Genomic DNA, 14,541 nt, shown 5'->3' with positions numbered 1-14,541 from the left:
ACTGAATCTGCAATAGGTAAGCAGCTTGGTTTGAAGAAATCAACTGTGGGAGCAATTATTAGGAAATGGAAAACATACAAGACCACTGATAATCTCCCTCGATCTGGGGCTCCATGCAAGATCTCACCCCATGGGGTCAAAATGATCACAAGAACGGTGAGCAAAAATCCCCGAACCACACGGGGGGAGCTAGTGAATGACCTGCAGAGAGCTGGGACCAAAGTAACAAAACCTACCATCAGTAATACACTACGCCGCCAGGGACTCAAATCCTGCAGTGCCAGACGTGTCCCCCTGCTTAAGCCAGTACATGTCCAGGCCCGTCTGAAGTTTGCTAGAGTGCATTTGGATGATCCAGAAGAGGATTGGGAGAATGTCATATGGTTAGATGAAACCAAAATAGAACATTTTGGTAAAAACTCAACTCGTCGTGTTTGGAGGACAAAGAATGCTGAGTTGCATCCAAAGAACACCATACCTACTGTGAAGCATGGGAGTGGAAACATCATGCTTTGGGGCTGTTTTTCTGCAAAGGGACCAGGACGACTGATCCGTGTAAAGGAAAGAATGAATGGGGCCATGTATCGTGAGATTTTGAGTGAAAACCTCCTTCCATCAGCAAGGGCATTGAAGATGAAACGTGGCTGGGTCTTTCAGCATGACAATGATCCCAAACACACCGCCCGGGCAACGAAGGAGTGGCTTCGTAAGAAGCATTTCAAGGTCCTGGAGTGGCCTAGCCAGTCTCCAGATCTCAACCCCATAGAAAATCTTTGGAGGGAGTTGAAAGTCCGTGTTGCCCAGCGACAGCCCCAAAACATCACTGCTCTAGAGGAGATCTGCATGGAGGAATGGGCCAAAATACCAGCAACAGTGTGTGAAAACCCTGTGAAGACTTACAGAAAACGTTTGACCTGTGTCATTGCCAACAAAATGTATATAACAAAGTATTGAGAAACTTTTGTTATTGACCAAATACTTATTTTCCACCATAATTTGCAAATAAATTCATAAAAAATCCTACAATGTGATTTTCTGGATTTATTTTTCTCCTTTTGTCTGTCATAGTTGACGTGTACCTATGATGAAAATTACAGGCCTCTCTCATCTTTTTAAGTGGGAGAACTTGCACAATTGGTGGCTGACAAAATACTTTTTTCCCCCACTGTACATGTGGGTAGAGTTAAAGTGACTATGCATAAATAGTAAACAGAGTAGCAGCAGCGTAAAAGAGGGGGATGGGGTGGGGTGGGGGGGGGCAGTGCAAATAGTCTGGGTAGCCATGATTAGCTGTTCAGTAGTCTTATGGCTTGGGGGTAGAAGCTGTTGAGAAGCCTTTTGGACCTAGACTTGGTGCTCCGGTACCGCTTGCCGTGCGGTAGCAGAGAGAACAGACTATGACTAGGGTGGCTTGAGTCTTTGACAATTTTTAGGGCCTTCCTCTGACACCGCCTGGTATAGAGGTCCTGGAGTGCAGGAAGCTTGACCCCAGTGATGTACTGGGCCGTACGCACTACCCTCTGTAGTGCCTTGCGGTCGGAGGCCGAGCAGTTGCCATACCAGGCGGTGATGCATCCAGTCAGGATGCTCTCGATGGTGCAGCTGTATAACCTTTTGAGGATCTGAGGACCCATGCCAAATCTTTTCAGTCTCCTGAGGGGGAATAGGTCGTGCCCTCTTCACGACTGTCTTGGTGTGTTTGAACCATGATAGTTCGTTGGTGATGTGGACACCAAGGAACTTGAAGCTCTCAACCTGTTCCACTACAGCCCCGTCGATGAGAATGGGGGCGTGCTCAGTCCTCTTTTTTTTCCTGTGGTCCACAATCATCTCCTTTGTCTTGATCACGTTGAGGGAGAGGTTGTTGTCCTGGCACCACACGGCCAGGTCTCTGACCTCCTCCCTATAGGCTGTCTCATCGTTGTCGGTGATCAGTCCTACCACTGTTGTGTCGTCGGCAAACTTAATGATGGTGTTGGAGTCGTGCCTGGCCATGTAGTCATGGGTGAACAGGGAGTACAGGAGGGGACTGAGCACACACCCCTGAGGGGCCCCCGTGTTGAGGATCAGCGTGGAAGATGTGTTGTTACCTACCCTTACCACCTGGGGGCGGCCCATCAGGAAGTCCAGGATCCAGTTGCAGAGGGAGGTGTTTAGTCCTCGGATCCTTAGCTTAGTGATGAGCTTTGAGGGCACTATGGTGTTGAACGCTGAGCTGTAGTCAATGAATAGCATTCTCACGTAGGTGTTCCTCTTGTCCAGGTGGGAAAGGGCAGTGTGGAGTGCAATTGAGATTGCATCATCTGTGGATCTGTTGGGGCGGTATGCAAATTGGAGTGGGTCTAGGGTTTCTGGGATAATGGTGTTGATGTGAGCCATGACCAGCCTTTCAAAGCACTTCATGGCTACAGACGTCAGTGCTACGGGTCGATAGTCATTTAGGCAGGTTATCTTAGTGTCCTCGGGCACGGGGACTATGGTGGTCTGCTTGAAACATGTTGGTATTACAGACTCAGTCAGGGACATGTTGAAAATGTCAGTGAAGACACTTGCCAGTTGGTCAGCACATGCTCGGAGTACACGTCCTGGTAATTTGTCTGGCCCTGCGGCCTTGTGAATGTTGACCTGCTTAAAAGTCTTACTCACATCGGCTACGGAGAGCGTTATCACATAGTCATCTGGAACAGCTGATGCTCTCATGTATGCTTCAGTGTTGCTTGCCTCGAAGTGAGCATAGAAGTGATTTAGCTCGTCTGGTAGGCTTGTGTCACTGGGCAGTTCGCGGCTTTGCTTCCCTTTGTAGTCTGTAATAGTTTTCAAGCCCTGCCACATACAACGAGCGTCAGAGCCGGTGTAGTACGGCTGCATCACCACTGCCCTGTCTAATCATCAAAGCTGCATCACACATGCCCTGCCCTGTCTAATCATTAGAGGACTCTGAAAATAAACACAGACATGAACCCCGTTCCCCCGAGACATCAAACAGAAGCCAGTCAGTCACAAGAGAGTCACAACATTCTAAGAATGTCCTGATCCTGATCTGCTAGGGATGGGATGCCTAGGGGAGAGACAGGGAATGCTCCTTCCAACACACACACACACACCAACATCGGATAGACAACATCGCTGACTTTTGTAACAAAACAAATTGTGGATGGAGACGAGCCTGGAGACGAGCCTGGAGACGAGCCTGGAGACGAGGCTGGAGACGAGCGAGGAGACAAGCCTGGAGACGAGCGAGGAGACGAGCCTGGAGACGAGCGAGGAGACGAGCCTGGAGACGAGCGAGGAGACGAGCGAGGAGACGAGCCTGGAGACGAGCGAGGAGACGAGCGAGGAGACGAGCCTGGAGACGAGCGAGGAGACGAGCCTGGAGACGAGCCTGGAGACGAGCGAGGAGACGAGCCTGGAGACAAGCGAGGAGACGAGCGAGGAGACGAGCCTGGAGACGAGCGAGGAGACGAGCCTGGAGACGAGCGAGGAGACGAGCCTGGAGACGAGCCTGGAGACGAGCGAGGAGACGAGCCTGGAGACGAGCCTGGAGACGAGCGAGGAGACGAGCCTGGAGACGAGCGAGGAGACGAGCCTGGAGACGAGCCTGGAGACGAGCGAGGAGACGAGCGAGGAGACGAGCCTGGAGACGAGCGAGGAGACGAGCCTGGAGACGAGCCTGGAGACGAGCCTGCCACTGTGTTACATAGCCTACACACAAAGGGAGGAAACAGAGAAGCAGGGAATGATTCAGTGTGACAGTGACAGGTCATGCTCACAGAGCGGATAATTCACTGACACACACACACACTACTCCCTACAACATATACGTACTAACTATAGAGTCAGGCAAGAGAGAGAGAACAGAGAAACAGAGAGAGAGAATGATTCAATAAGACAGTTACAGGTTGTGTTCACAGTGAGAAGCGACTACTCCTGACCTCATGTACTGTGTTTACAGCATGACCTTTCAGACAACCTCACCTATTCATCTTATCATCCATCAACCATTCCTTCTCTCTCTCTCTCTCTATATCTCTCTGTCTCTCTGTCTCTCTCTCTCGCTCTCTCTGTCTCTCTCTCTCTATATCTCTGTCTCTCTCTCTCTCTCTCTCTCTCTCTCTCTCTCTCTCTCGCTCTCTCTCTCTCTGTCTCTCTCTCTATCTCTCTGTCTCTCTCTCTCTCTCTCTCTGTCTCTCTCTCTATATATCTCTGTCTCTCTCTCTCTCTCTCTCTCTCTCTCTCTCTCTCTCTCTCTCTCTCTCTCTCTCTCTCTCTCTCTCTCTCTCTCTCTCTCTACTCTCTCTCTCTCTCTCTCTCTCTCTCTCTCTCTCTCTCAATTCAATTCAATTCAATTTAAGGGCTTTATTGGCATGGGAAACATATGTTAACATTGCCAAAGCAAGTGAAGTAGATAGTAAACAAAAGTGAGATAAACAATAAATATTAACAGTGAACATTACACTCAGAAGTTCCAAAAGAATAAAGACATTTCAAATGTCATATTATGTATATATACCGTGTTGTAACAATGTGCAAATAGTTCAATAGTCTCTCTCTCTCTCTCTCTCTCTCTCTCTCTCTCTCCTCTCAACTTATTTTTTTGCTGTTTGTTCTCTGTTATAGGGCCAAAAAGATTGGAGAAGTGGTTTACCCATACATTTCCATTTTGGATAGATAGCTCTTCGTGTTGTTGTTTGTTTAGTGTTTTCCAATTTTCCCAGAAGTGGTTAGTCTATGGATTCTTCAATTAGGTTGAGCTGATTTCTGACATGCTGTTCCTTCTTTTTCTGAAGTGTATTTCTGTATTGTTTTAGTGATTCACCATATTGAAGGCATAGGCTCAGGTTTTCTGGGTCTCTATGTTTTTAGTTGGATAGGTTTCTCAATTTCTTTCTTAGGTTTTTGCATTCTTCATCAAACCATTTGTCACTGTTGTTACTTTTCTTCGGTTTTAGAGACTTTTAGATTTGATAGGGAAGCTGAGAGGTCAAATATACTGTTTAGGTTTTCTACTGCCAAGTTTACACCTTCACTATTACAGTGGAACGTTTTGTCCAGGAAGTTGTCTAAAAGTGATTGAATTTGATGTTGCCTAATTGTTTTTTGGTAGGTTTCGACACTACTTTCCTTCCATCTATAGCATTTCTTAATATTATTCAGTTCCTTTGGCTTTGATGCCTCATGATTGAGTATTGCTCTGTTCAGGTAGACTGTGATTTTGCTGTGGTCTGATAGGGGTGTCAGTGGGCTGACTGTGAACGCTCTGAGAGACTCTGGGTTGAGGTCAGTGATAAAGTAGTCTACAGTACTACTGCCAAGAGATGAGCAATAGGTGTACCTATCATAGGAGTCCCCTCAAAGCCTACCATTGACTATGTACATACCCAGTGTGCGACAGAGCTGCAGGAGTTGTGACCCGTTTTTGTTGGTTATGTTGTCGTAGTTGTGCCTAGGGGGGCATATGGGAGAGGGAATGCTGTCACCTCCAGGTAGGTGTTTGTCCCCCTGTGTGCTGAGGGTGTCAGGTTCTTGTCCAGTTCTGGCATTTAGGTCGCCACAGACTAGTACATGTCCCTGGGTCTGGAAATGATTGATTTCCCCCTCCAGGATGGATAAGTTGTCTTCATTAAAGAATGGGGATTCTAGTGGGGGGATATACAGTGGCTTAGGAAAGTATTCACCCCCCTTGGCATTTTTCCTATTTTGTTGCCTTACAACCTGGAATTAAAATGGATTTTTTGGGGGTTTGTATCATTTCATTTACACAACATGCCTACCACTTCGAAGATGCAAAATATTTTTTATTGTGAAACAAACTAGAAATAAGACCAAAAAAATGAAAACTTGAGCGTGCATAACTTTTCACCCCCCCCAAAGTCAATACTTTGTAGAGCCACCTTTTTCAGCAATTACAGCTGCAAGTCTTTTGGGGTATGTCTCTATAAGCTTGGCACATCTAGCCACTGGGATTTTTGCCCATTCTTCAAGGGAAAACTGCTCCAGCTCCTTCAAGTTGGTTGGTTCCGCTGGTGTACAGCAATCTTTAAATCATACCACATATTCTCAATTGGATTGAGGTCTGGGCTTTGACTAGGCCATTCCAAGACATTTAAATGTTTCCCCTTAAACCACTCGAGTGTTGCTTTAGCAGTATGCTTAGGGTCATTGTCCTGCTGGAAGGTGAACCTCTGTCCCAGTTTCAAATCTCTGGAAGACTGAAACAGGTTTCCCTCAAGAATTTCCCTGTATTTAGCACCATCCATCATTTCTTCAATTCTGACCAGTTTCCCAGTCCCTGCTGATGAAAAACATACCCACAGCATGATGCTGCCACCACCATGCTTCACTGTGGGGATGTGTTCTCGGGGTGATGAGAGGTGTTGGGTTTGCGCCAGACATAGTGTTTTCCTTGATGGCAAAAAAGCTCAATTTTAGTCTCATCTGACCAGAGTACCCTCTTCCATATGTTTGGGGAGTCTCCCACATGCCTTTTCGCAAACACCAAACTTGTTATTTTTTTCTTTAAGCAATGGCTTTTTTCTGGCTACTCTTCGGTAAAGCCCAGCTCTGTGGAGTGTATGGCTTAAAGTGGTCCTATGGACAGATAGTCCAATCTCCGCTGTGGAGCTTTGCAGCTCTTTCAGGGTTATCTTTGGTCTCTTTGTTGCCTCTCTGATTAATGCCCTCCTTGCCTGGTCCGTGAGTTTTGGTGGGCAGCCCTCTCTTGGCAGGTTTGTTGTGGTGCCATATTCTTTCCATTTTTTAATAATGGATTTAATGGTGCTTCGTGGGATGTTCAACGTTTCTGATAACCCAACTTTGTCCCTGACCTGTTTGGAGAGCTCCTTGGTCTTCATGGTGCCGCTTGCTTGGTAGTGCCCCTTGCTTAGTGGTGTTGCAGACTCTGGGGCCTTTTAGATCGTGTGACAGATCATGTGACAATTAGATTGCACACAGTTTGACATTATTTAACTAATTATGTGACTTCTGAAGGTAATTGGTTGCACCAGATTTTTTTCATTTCACTTCACCAATTTGGACTATTTTGTTTATGTCCATTTCATGAAATCCAAATAAAAATCTATTTAAATTACAGTTTGTAATGCAACAAAATAGGAAAAAAACGCCAAGGGGGATGAATACTTTTGCAAGGCACTGTATTAGCCCTCTGATTACAATGAAGAGCAAGATATGTCGCTCTGTTCTGGGCCAGCTGCAGCTTACCTAGGTCTTTCTTTGCAGCACTTGACCATATGACTGGACAATAATCAAGATAAGATAAAACTAGAGCCTGCAGGACTTGCTTTGTGGAGTGTGGTGTCAAAAATGCACAGCATCTCTTTATTAGGGTCAGACCTCTCCCCATCTTTACAAACATTGAATCTATATGTTTTGACCATGACAGTTTACAATCTAAGGTAACACCAAGTACTTTAGTCTCCTAAACTTTTTCAACAGTCACACCATTCATTCATTACCAGATCAGAGGTCTAGAACTTAGGGAATGATTTGTACCAAATACAATGCTCTTAGTTTTCGAGATATTCAGGACCAGTTTATTACATTTAAACATCTTCACAATGACACAGTAGTCTGCTCTAATATCTACCTCTGATACAATCTACTCAGTCATGTTTTAAAGGGAACGACCCAGATATACAGTGCATTCGGAAAGTATTCAGACCCCTTGACCTTTTCCACATTTTGTTATGTTACAGCCGTAATCTTTTAAAAGTTTTTTGTTGTTGTTGTATTTTACCCTCTTTTTCTCCCCAATTTCGATCTTGTCTCATCGCTGTGACTCCCCAGCGGGCTCGGGAGGCGAAGGTCAAGTCATGCGTCCTCCGAAACATGACTCGCCAAACCGCCCGCTTAACCCGGAAGCCAGCCGCACCAACATGTCAGAGGAAACAACGTCCAACTGACGACCGAGGTCAGCCTGCAGGCGCCCAGCCCGCCACAAGGAGTCGCTAGAGCGCGATGAGCCAAGTAAAGCCCCCCCGGCTAAACCCTCCCCTAACCCGGACAACGCTGGGCCAAATGTGCGCTGCCCTATGGGACTCCCGATCACGGCCGATTGTGATACAGCCTGGGATCGAACCCAGGTCTGTAGTTACACCACTCGGGAGGCCCATTACAGCCTTATTCTAAAATTGATTAAATAAAACATTTTCCTCAGCAATCTACACACAATACCCCATAATGACAAAGCGAAAAAAGGTTTTTAGAAATTTTTGCAAATTTATAAAAAATGTAAAACTGAAATACCTTATTTACATAAGTATTCAGACCCTTTGCTATGAGACTCGAAATTGAGCTCAGCTGCATCCTGTTTCCATTGATCATCCTTGAGATGTTTCAACAACTTGATTGCATCCACTTGTAGGCCCCGTGTAGCTCAGTTGGTAGAGCATGGCGCTTGCAACGCCAGGGTTGTGGGTTTGATTCCCAAGGGGGGCCAGTATGAAAATGTATGCACTCACTAACTATAAGTCGCTCTGGATAAGAGCGTCTGCTAAATGACTAAAATGTAAATTAAATTGATTGGACATGATTTGGAAAGGCACACACCTGTCTATATAAGGTCCCACAGTTGACAGTGCATGTCAGAGCAAAAACCAAGCCATGAGGTCGAAGGAATTGTCCATATACTGTAGCTCCGAGACAGGATTGTGTTGAGGCACAGATCTGGTGGGGAAGGGTACCAAAAAATTTCTGCAGCATTGAAGGTCCCCAAGAACACAGTGGCCTCCATCATTCTTAAATGGAAGAAGTTTGGAACCACCAAGACTCTTCCTAGAGCTGACCGCCCGAATAAACTGAGCAATCGGGGGAGAAGGGCCCTGGTCAGGGAGGTGACCAAGAACCCGATGGTCACTTTGACAGAGCTCCAGAGTTCCTCTGTGGAGATGGGAGAACCTTCCAGAAGGACAACCATCTCTGCAGCACTCCAACCATCAGGCCTTTATGGTAGAGTGGCCAGACGGAAGCCACTCCTCAGTTAAAAGCACATGACAGCCCGCTTGGAGTTTGCCAAAAGGCACTTAAAGACTCTCAGACCATGAGAAACAAGATTATCTGGTCTGATGAAACCAAGATTGAACTCTTTGGCCTGAATGCCAAGCGTCACGTCTGGAGGATACCTGGCACGGTGAAGCATGGTGGTGGCAGCATCATGCTGTGGGGATGTTTTTCAGTGGCAGGGACTGGGAGACTAGTCAGGATCGAGGCAAAGATGAATGGAGCAAAGTACAGAGAGATCCTTGATGAAAACCTGCTCCAGAGCGCTCAAGACCTCAGACTGGGGTGAAGGTTCACCTTCCAACAGGACAACGACCCTAAGCACACAGCCAAGACAACACAGGAGTGGCTTCGGGACAAGTCTCTGAATGTCCTTGAGTGGCCCAGACAGAGCCCGGACTAGAACCCGATCAAACTTCTCTGGAGAGACCTGAAAATATTTGTGCAGCAACGCTCCCCATCCAACCTGACAGAGCTTGAGAGGATCTGCAGAGAAAAATGGGAGAAACTCCCTAAATATTTTTTGTTGTTGTTTTTATATATATATATTTTTTGTCATTTTAGCAGACACTCTTATCCAGAGCGACTTACAGGAGCAATTAGGGTTAAGTGCCTTGCTCAAGGGCACAATGACAGATTTTTCACCTAGTCGGCTCTGGGATTAGAACCAGCAACCTTTCGGTTACTGGCACAAGGCTCTTAACCACTAAGCTACCTGCCAAGCTTGTAGCGTCATACCCAAGAAGACTCGAGGCTCTAATCACTGCCAAAGGTGCTTCAACAAAGTACTGAGTAAAGGGTCTGAACACTTATGTAAATGTCATATTTCAGGTTTTATTTTGAATAAATTAGCAAAAATTTGTGAATCAATTTTAGAATAAGGCTGTAACAAAAAGTCAAGGGGTCTGAATACTTTCCAAATGCCCTGTAGAAGTAGGTCAATTCCCAAATGACACCCTATTCCCTATAGGGCGCTACTTTTGACCAGAGGGAATAGGGTGCCATTTGAGATTTAGCCATATTTAGAGGGTTTGAGGGAGGGGATAAGGTTGGGATTTGGGAAAGAACCATACAGTTGGGAACGAACCATACAGTTGTTGGGAAAGACTATTAAATGGCTTGGCTTTCAACCTTTCCATATTTAAATGTCTATCGTCCCATGGACTTCTTTCAAACAGTGATGATGGATTGGAGTACTCAGGAATGCTCAACCTTTTACAAACGATCTTGGACACTATAACAACCCTGAAGACGATCGCGCATACCTATATCCTAGATTAAGGCACAGTAATGACTTATTTATAACTGATTGAGATTGGATAGATAGCACACATTGTTTATGATCGACATCCAATCGATAGTGAGTGTTTTATTCTTCTATAGGTCTAATATCGCTTCAGGTTGTTAATATTGGAAGCGTCGTGCCGCTTAGGAGACAGCTCACTTGGCTAAAGTCAATCGTCTGAGAAAACGTGCCTTCACTTGTTGCCACTATAAAAACAGACCTTCATCGCTGCTCTCTCTCTGTTCACACAAGAAGCAGCTAGGCTACCTGGCTGTCTCACTATGTTCTAGAACTGTCTTCAAGGATGTTCAAGATGAGACGGTGGACTTTACTTGTCGTGATTCCTCTTTGTGCGTCTCTGCTTCTTTTGGCTGGTAAGTAAAGGAATAGTAAAGTGTATTTTTCTCATCCTTCCGCGGGTTTGGATTGAGATGGTACTGGCAAACTTTAGCGCGCGTCTGTAACAAGTGCGCATGCAGGCATTGAGGATGATTTTGATTGATTCTCGTGTAGAGTATGTTGCTTTGAAATGTTTGTTGGCTATCTCGCATGTCTCCATTCTAGAAAACGCTTTAATGTCTGTAAAATAGATCATTTTTGACTAATCAGGCTGGTATCCTGTAGCTCAGTTGGTAGAGCATGGCGCTTGCAACGACAGGGTTGTGGGTTCGATTCCCACCGGGGGCCAGTATGAAAAATGAATGCACTCACTAACTGTAATTTGCTCTGGATAAGAGCATCTGCTAAATGACTAAAATTGAAATGTAAATGTATCCCAATCTGTGAAGATTACTTGAAATTGGAAACAGTGAATTTTGTGTTAAATACAAATACATTTCTCCCCCCAAAAATATTATCTCTCTCTCCCCTCAGGTCCTTCCAGCTCTTCAGGTCCAGTCTCAGAGAGCCAGAGCCGTTGTGCCGGCCGGGCCTGTAACCCTCGCATGGGGAACCTCGCCTTGGGCCGAAGACTACTCACCCAGTCTGTGTGTGGAACCAACTCCACTGAGCCCTACTGCTCCTACCAGCAGACGTTTAGTTCTACCCCTTCCTTCCACAAAGAGTCTTCCTGTCCAGCAGCACCCAAATGCAGCAAGTGCAACGCAGCTCTCCCCCACCAGGCTCACCTGGCCTCTGCCATGACCGATTCCTCATTCCGATACCCAGATACCTGGTGGCAGTCTGCAGAGGGGGTGGAGACAGAAACCCTCCAACTAAACCTGGAGACAGAGTTCTACTTTACTCATCTCATCCTGGTGTTCCGCTCCCCCCGGCCCGCTGTCATGTTGCTGGAGCGTTCCCAGGACCACGGGAGGACCTGGAAGACCCTCAGGTACCATCGAGGACCACTTTGGAAATTACTGTTTTAATTCATGTGTTATCCTCTGGGGTCAAATAAACATTTTGTTGATGGATGTATTAATTTCTACCCAGGTACTTTGCGAGGGACTGTGAGGACGCCTTCGGCCTTGCAGAGGAGGCTCGTGTGGGGGAGGAAGGAGAGAGCGGGGCGGCCTGCACCTCCAAATACTCAGGAGCGTTCCCATGTACCCGAGGAGAGGTGAGAGTTGTGTATTGTGGGGTCTCTGATTGCACTTACCTATCCTCTTCATGCCTGCTGACGCATATGGCAGAGACCTCTCCACTTCTGATGGTCTAACGCCTGTTTGGCAGCCTGGCCCAAGCTTAGCTTTAGTTCCTTGTGGCTACTAATATTGTTGAGAGCCCAGACATACAGCAGTTGGACACAGGTGAAGGCAACGTCCAGCTGGGTGTTGTGGACGCAGGGAAGATGGAGGAGAGGACACAGGGGGTTGAATGGAATAGAACAGAGCTGAGGCAGATTTCAAAGTGGCCCGTTCTAAACAACCTGTCAAACATTCTCAACGCTTCACAGCGGTAATGCACAACATCTGTGCTACCTGAATGTTTGCTGTGGTGCTCAAAGACATCATAGCTGTTATGTACTCACCTAACTGTGTGTGTGTGTGTGTGTGTGTGTGGCACAAGCGTTGAACAAACAGACTAAGCTGTGTGTTTAAAGTAAACACATCTAAACTGAGGGGTTTTAGATCGCATTCTCAGCTGCACAAAGCCCATGACGACATCCATCCATGCATGAATAGAATATCAATGTTCACCTCATTCCTCTGATGTTGCTCCATGAGGTCTTTTTAGACATGCCGTATCATCGGACAGAGGAAAGTTTGAGCCAGAGAGCAACAGGCATCGTTGGTTTATTCATGAGCATCAAGATTTTCATTCCTCATCAGTCCTAGGGACTCCCAGCAAAGATCTGCTTTCCTTTCACTGCTTCAATGTATCTGTATGTCCAGCTGTTATATTTAGCCTCACAATTAAGTGTTTTTCCATTTTTAGGACAACCAGGGCTACAAGTAGAACACAAAACAATTGGACATAAACGGTTGTATTCATGAGTTATATTAACAAATGTCAACAATAGAATAAGGTCCGCCAAGAAAAACCTAATAAAAAATGCTTTTATGAGAATGCTGTAAGTACAGAAATGTTTTGCTCAGTGGGAAATTAATATCTAACTAGTCAGTGACAACTATGTGGAGTTTGTGACGGCAACTATGTGATCTTATTACAGTATCATAGACACTATGTCCTGGGATTTCCTATGATCTTCTATGTAGAATAACCCCTTACCTTCTAATGACTCAGTATTATAGACACTATGTCCTGGGATTTCCTATGATTTTCTATGTAGAATAACCCCTTACCTTCTAATGACTCAGTATTATAGACACTATGTCCTGGGATTTCCTATGATCTTCTATGTAGAATAACCCCTCACCTTCTAATGACTCAGTATTATAGACACTATGTCCTGGGATTTCCTATGATCTTCTATGTAGAATAACCCCTTACCTTCTAATGACTCAGTATTATAGACACTATGTCCTGGGATATCCTATGATCTTCTATGTAGAATAACCCCTCACCTTCTAATGACTCATTATTATAGACACTATGTCCTGGGATTTCCTATGATCTTCTATGTAGAATAACCCCTCACCTTCTAATGACTCAGTATTATAGACACTATGTCCTGGGATTTCCTATGATCTTCTATGTAGAAGAACCCCTTACCTTCTAACAACTCTTTAGTGACCTGTGAGTGTCATAGAGCAAAACAGATTACATGTGCACATTCGTGGGGTCATAATAGTTTGTAGCTCAAACCGTTCAGACTTTACATTACTTTTTACGAGAAGAACCGTTTTCACGATCCGCCCTTGACTCACAAACACCGCTCTAGCTCAGCCACCGTTAATTGCACAAAAGTCTGTAGCTCAAGCACACAATGTTTAAAAGGGGTTGTAAGCCCTAAATCATGTCGGCCTGATTGCGGGACTCAAATAGATGAGATGATGGGAGAGGGAGAGAGAGAGGGGGAGAGAGAAAGATAGAGAGAGAGATGGTGGAGAGAGCGTGAGAGAGGTAGGGAGAGAGAGAGAGCGAGAGAGAGATGAGGGAGAGAGAGAGAGAGAGAGAGATGAGGGAGAGAGAGAGATGAGGGAGAGAGAGAGAGAGAGAGAGAGAGAGAGAGAGAGAGAGAGAGAGAGAGAGAGAGATGAGGGAGAGAGAGAGATGAGGGAGAGAGAGAGATGAGGGAGAGAGAGAGAGTGAGAGAGAGAGAGAGAGAGAGAGAGAGAGAGAGAGAGAGAGAGAGAGAACAATAAAACAATACAGAAACACTACACTAAAACACTAAAACACTAAAACACTAAAACAATACAGAAATACACTACGGAAAAAGAAGGAACAGCATGTCAGAAATCAGCTCAATGTAATTGAAGAATCCATAGACTCTAACCACTTCTGGGAAAATTGGAAAACACTAAACAAACAACAACACGAAGAGCTATCTATCCAAAACGGAGATGTATGGGTAAACCACTTCTCCAATCTTTTTGGCCCCATAACAGAGAACAAACAGCAAAAAAATATACATGATCAAATGCAAATCTTAGAATCAACTATTAAAGACTACCAGAACCCACTGGATTCTCCAATTACATTGAATGAACTACAGGACAAAATACAAACCCTCCAACCCAAAAAGTCCTGTGGTGTTGATGGTATCCTCAATGAAATGATAAAATATACAGACCACAAATTTCAATTAGCTATACTTAAACTCTTTAACATCATCCTTAGCTCTGGCATCTTCCCCAATATCTGGAACCAAGGACTGATCACCCCAATCCACA

General features: G+C 45.4%; 1 protein-coding gene across 1 annotated transcript in view; it reads left to right on the top strand.

Annotated features, from left to right (window-relative positions):
• The first annotated feature begins 11,207 nt into the window (after positions 1-11,207).
• Positions 11,208-14,541, top strand: part of LOC121531275 (netrin-4-like) — a 34,636-nt gene continuing 31,302 nt past the window's right edge. The window contains exons 1-2 of the mRNA XM_041836515.1: positions 11,208-11,633; positions 11,735-11,861. Coding sequence (XP_041692449.1) covers positions 11,245-11,633; positions 11,735-11,861 — 516 coding nt within the window. The 5' untranslated portion in view covers positions 11,208-11,244. The remainder of the gene's footprint in view (positions 11,634-11,734; positions 11,862-14,541) is intronic.

Source organism: Coregonus clupeaformis, chromosome 19 (genome assembly GCF_020615455.1).
Source record: "Coregonus clupeaformis isolate EN_2021a chromosome 19, ASM2061545v1, whole genome shotgun sequence".
NCBI classification, from domain to species: Eukaryota; Metazoa; Chordata; class Actinopteri; order Salmoniformes; family Salmonidae; genus Coregonus; species Coregonus clupeaformis.
Note: the sequence above shows the minus strand (reverse complement) of the source record. Positions and strands in the feature narration are given on the sequence as shown.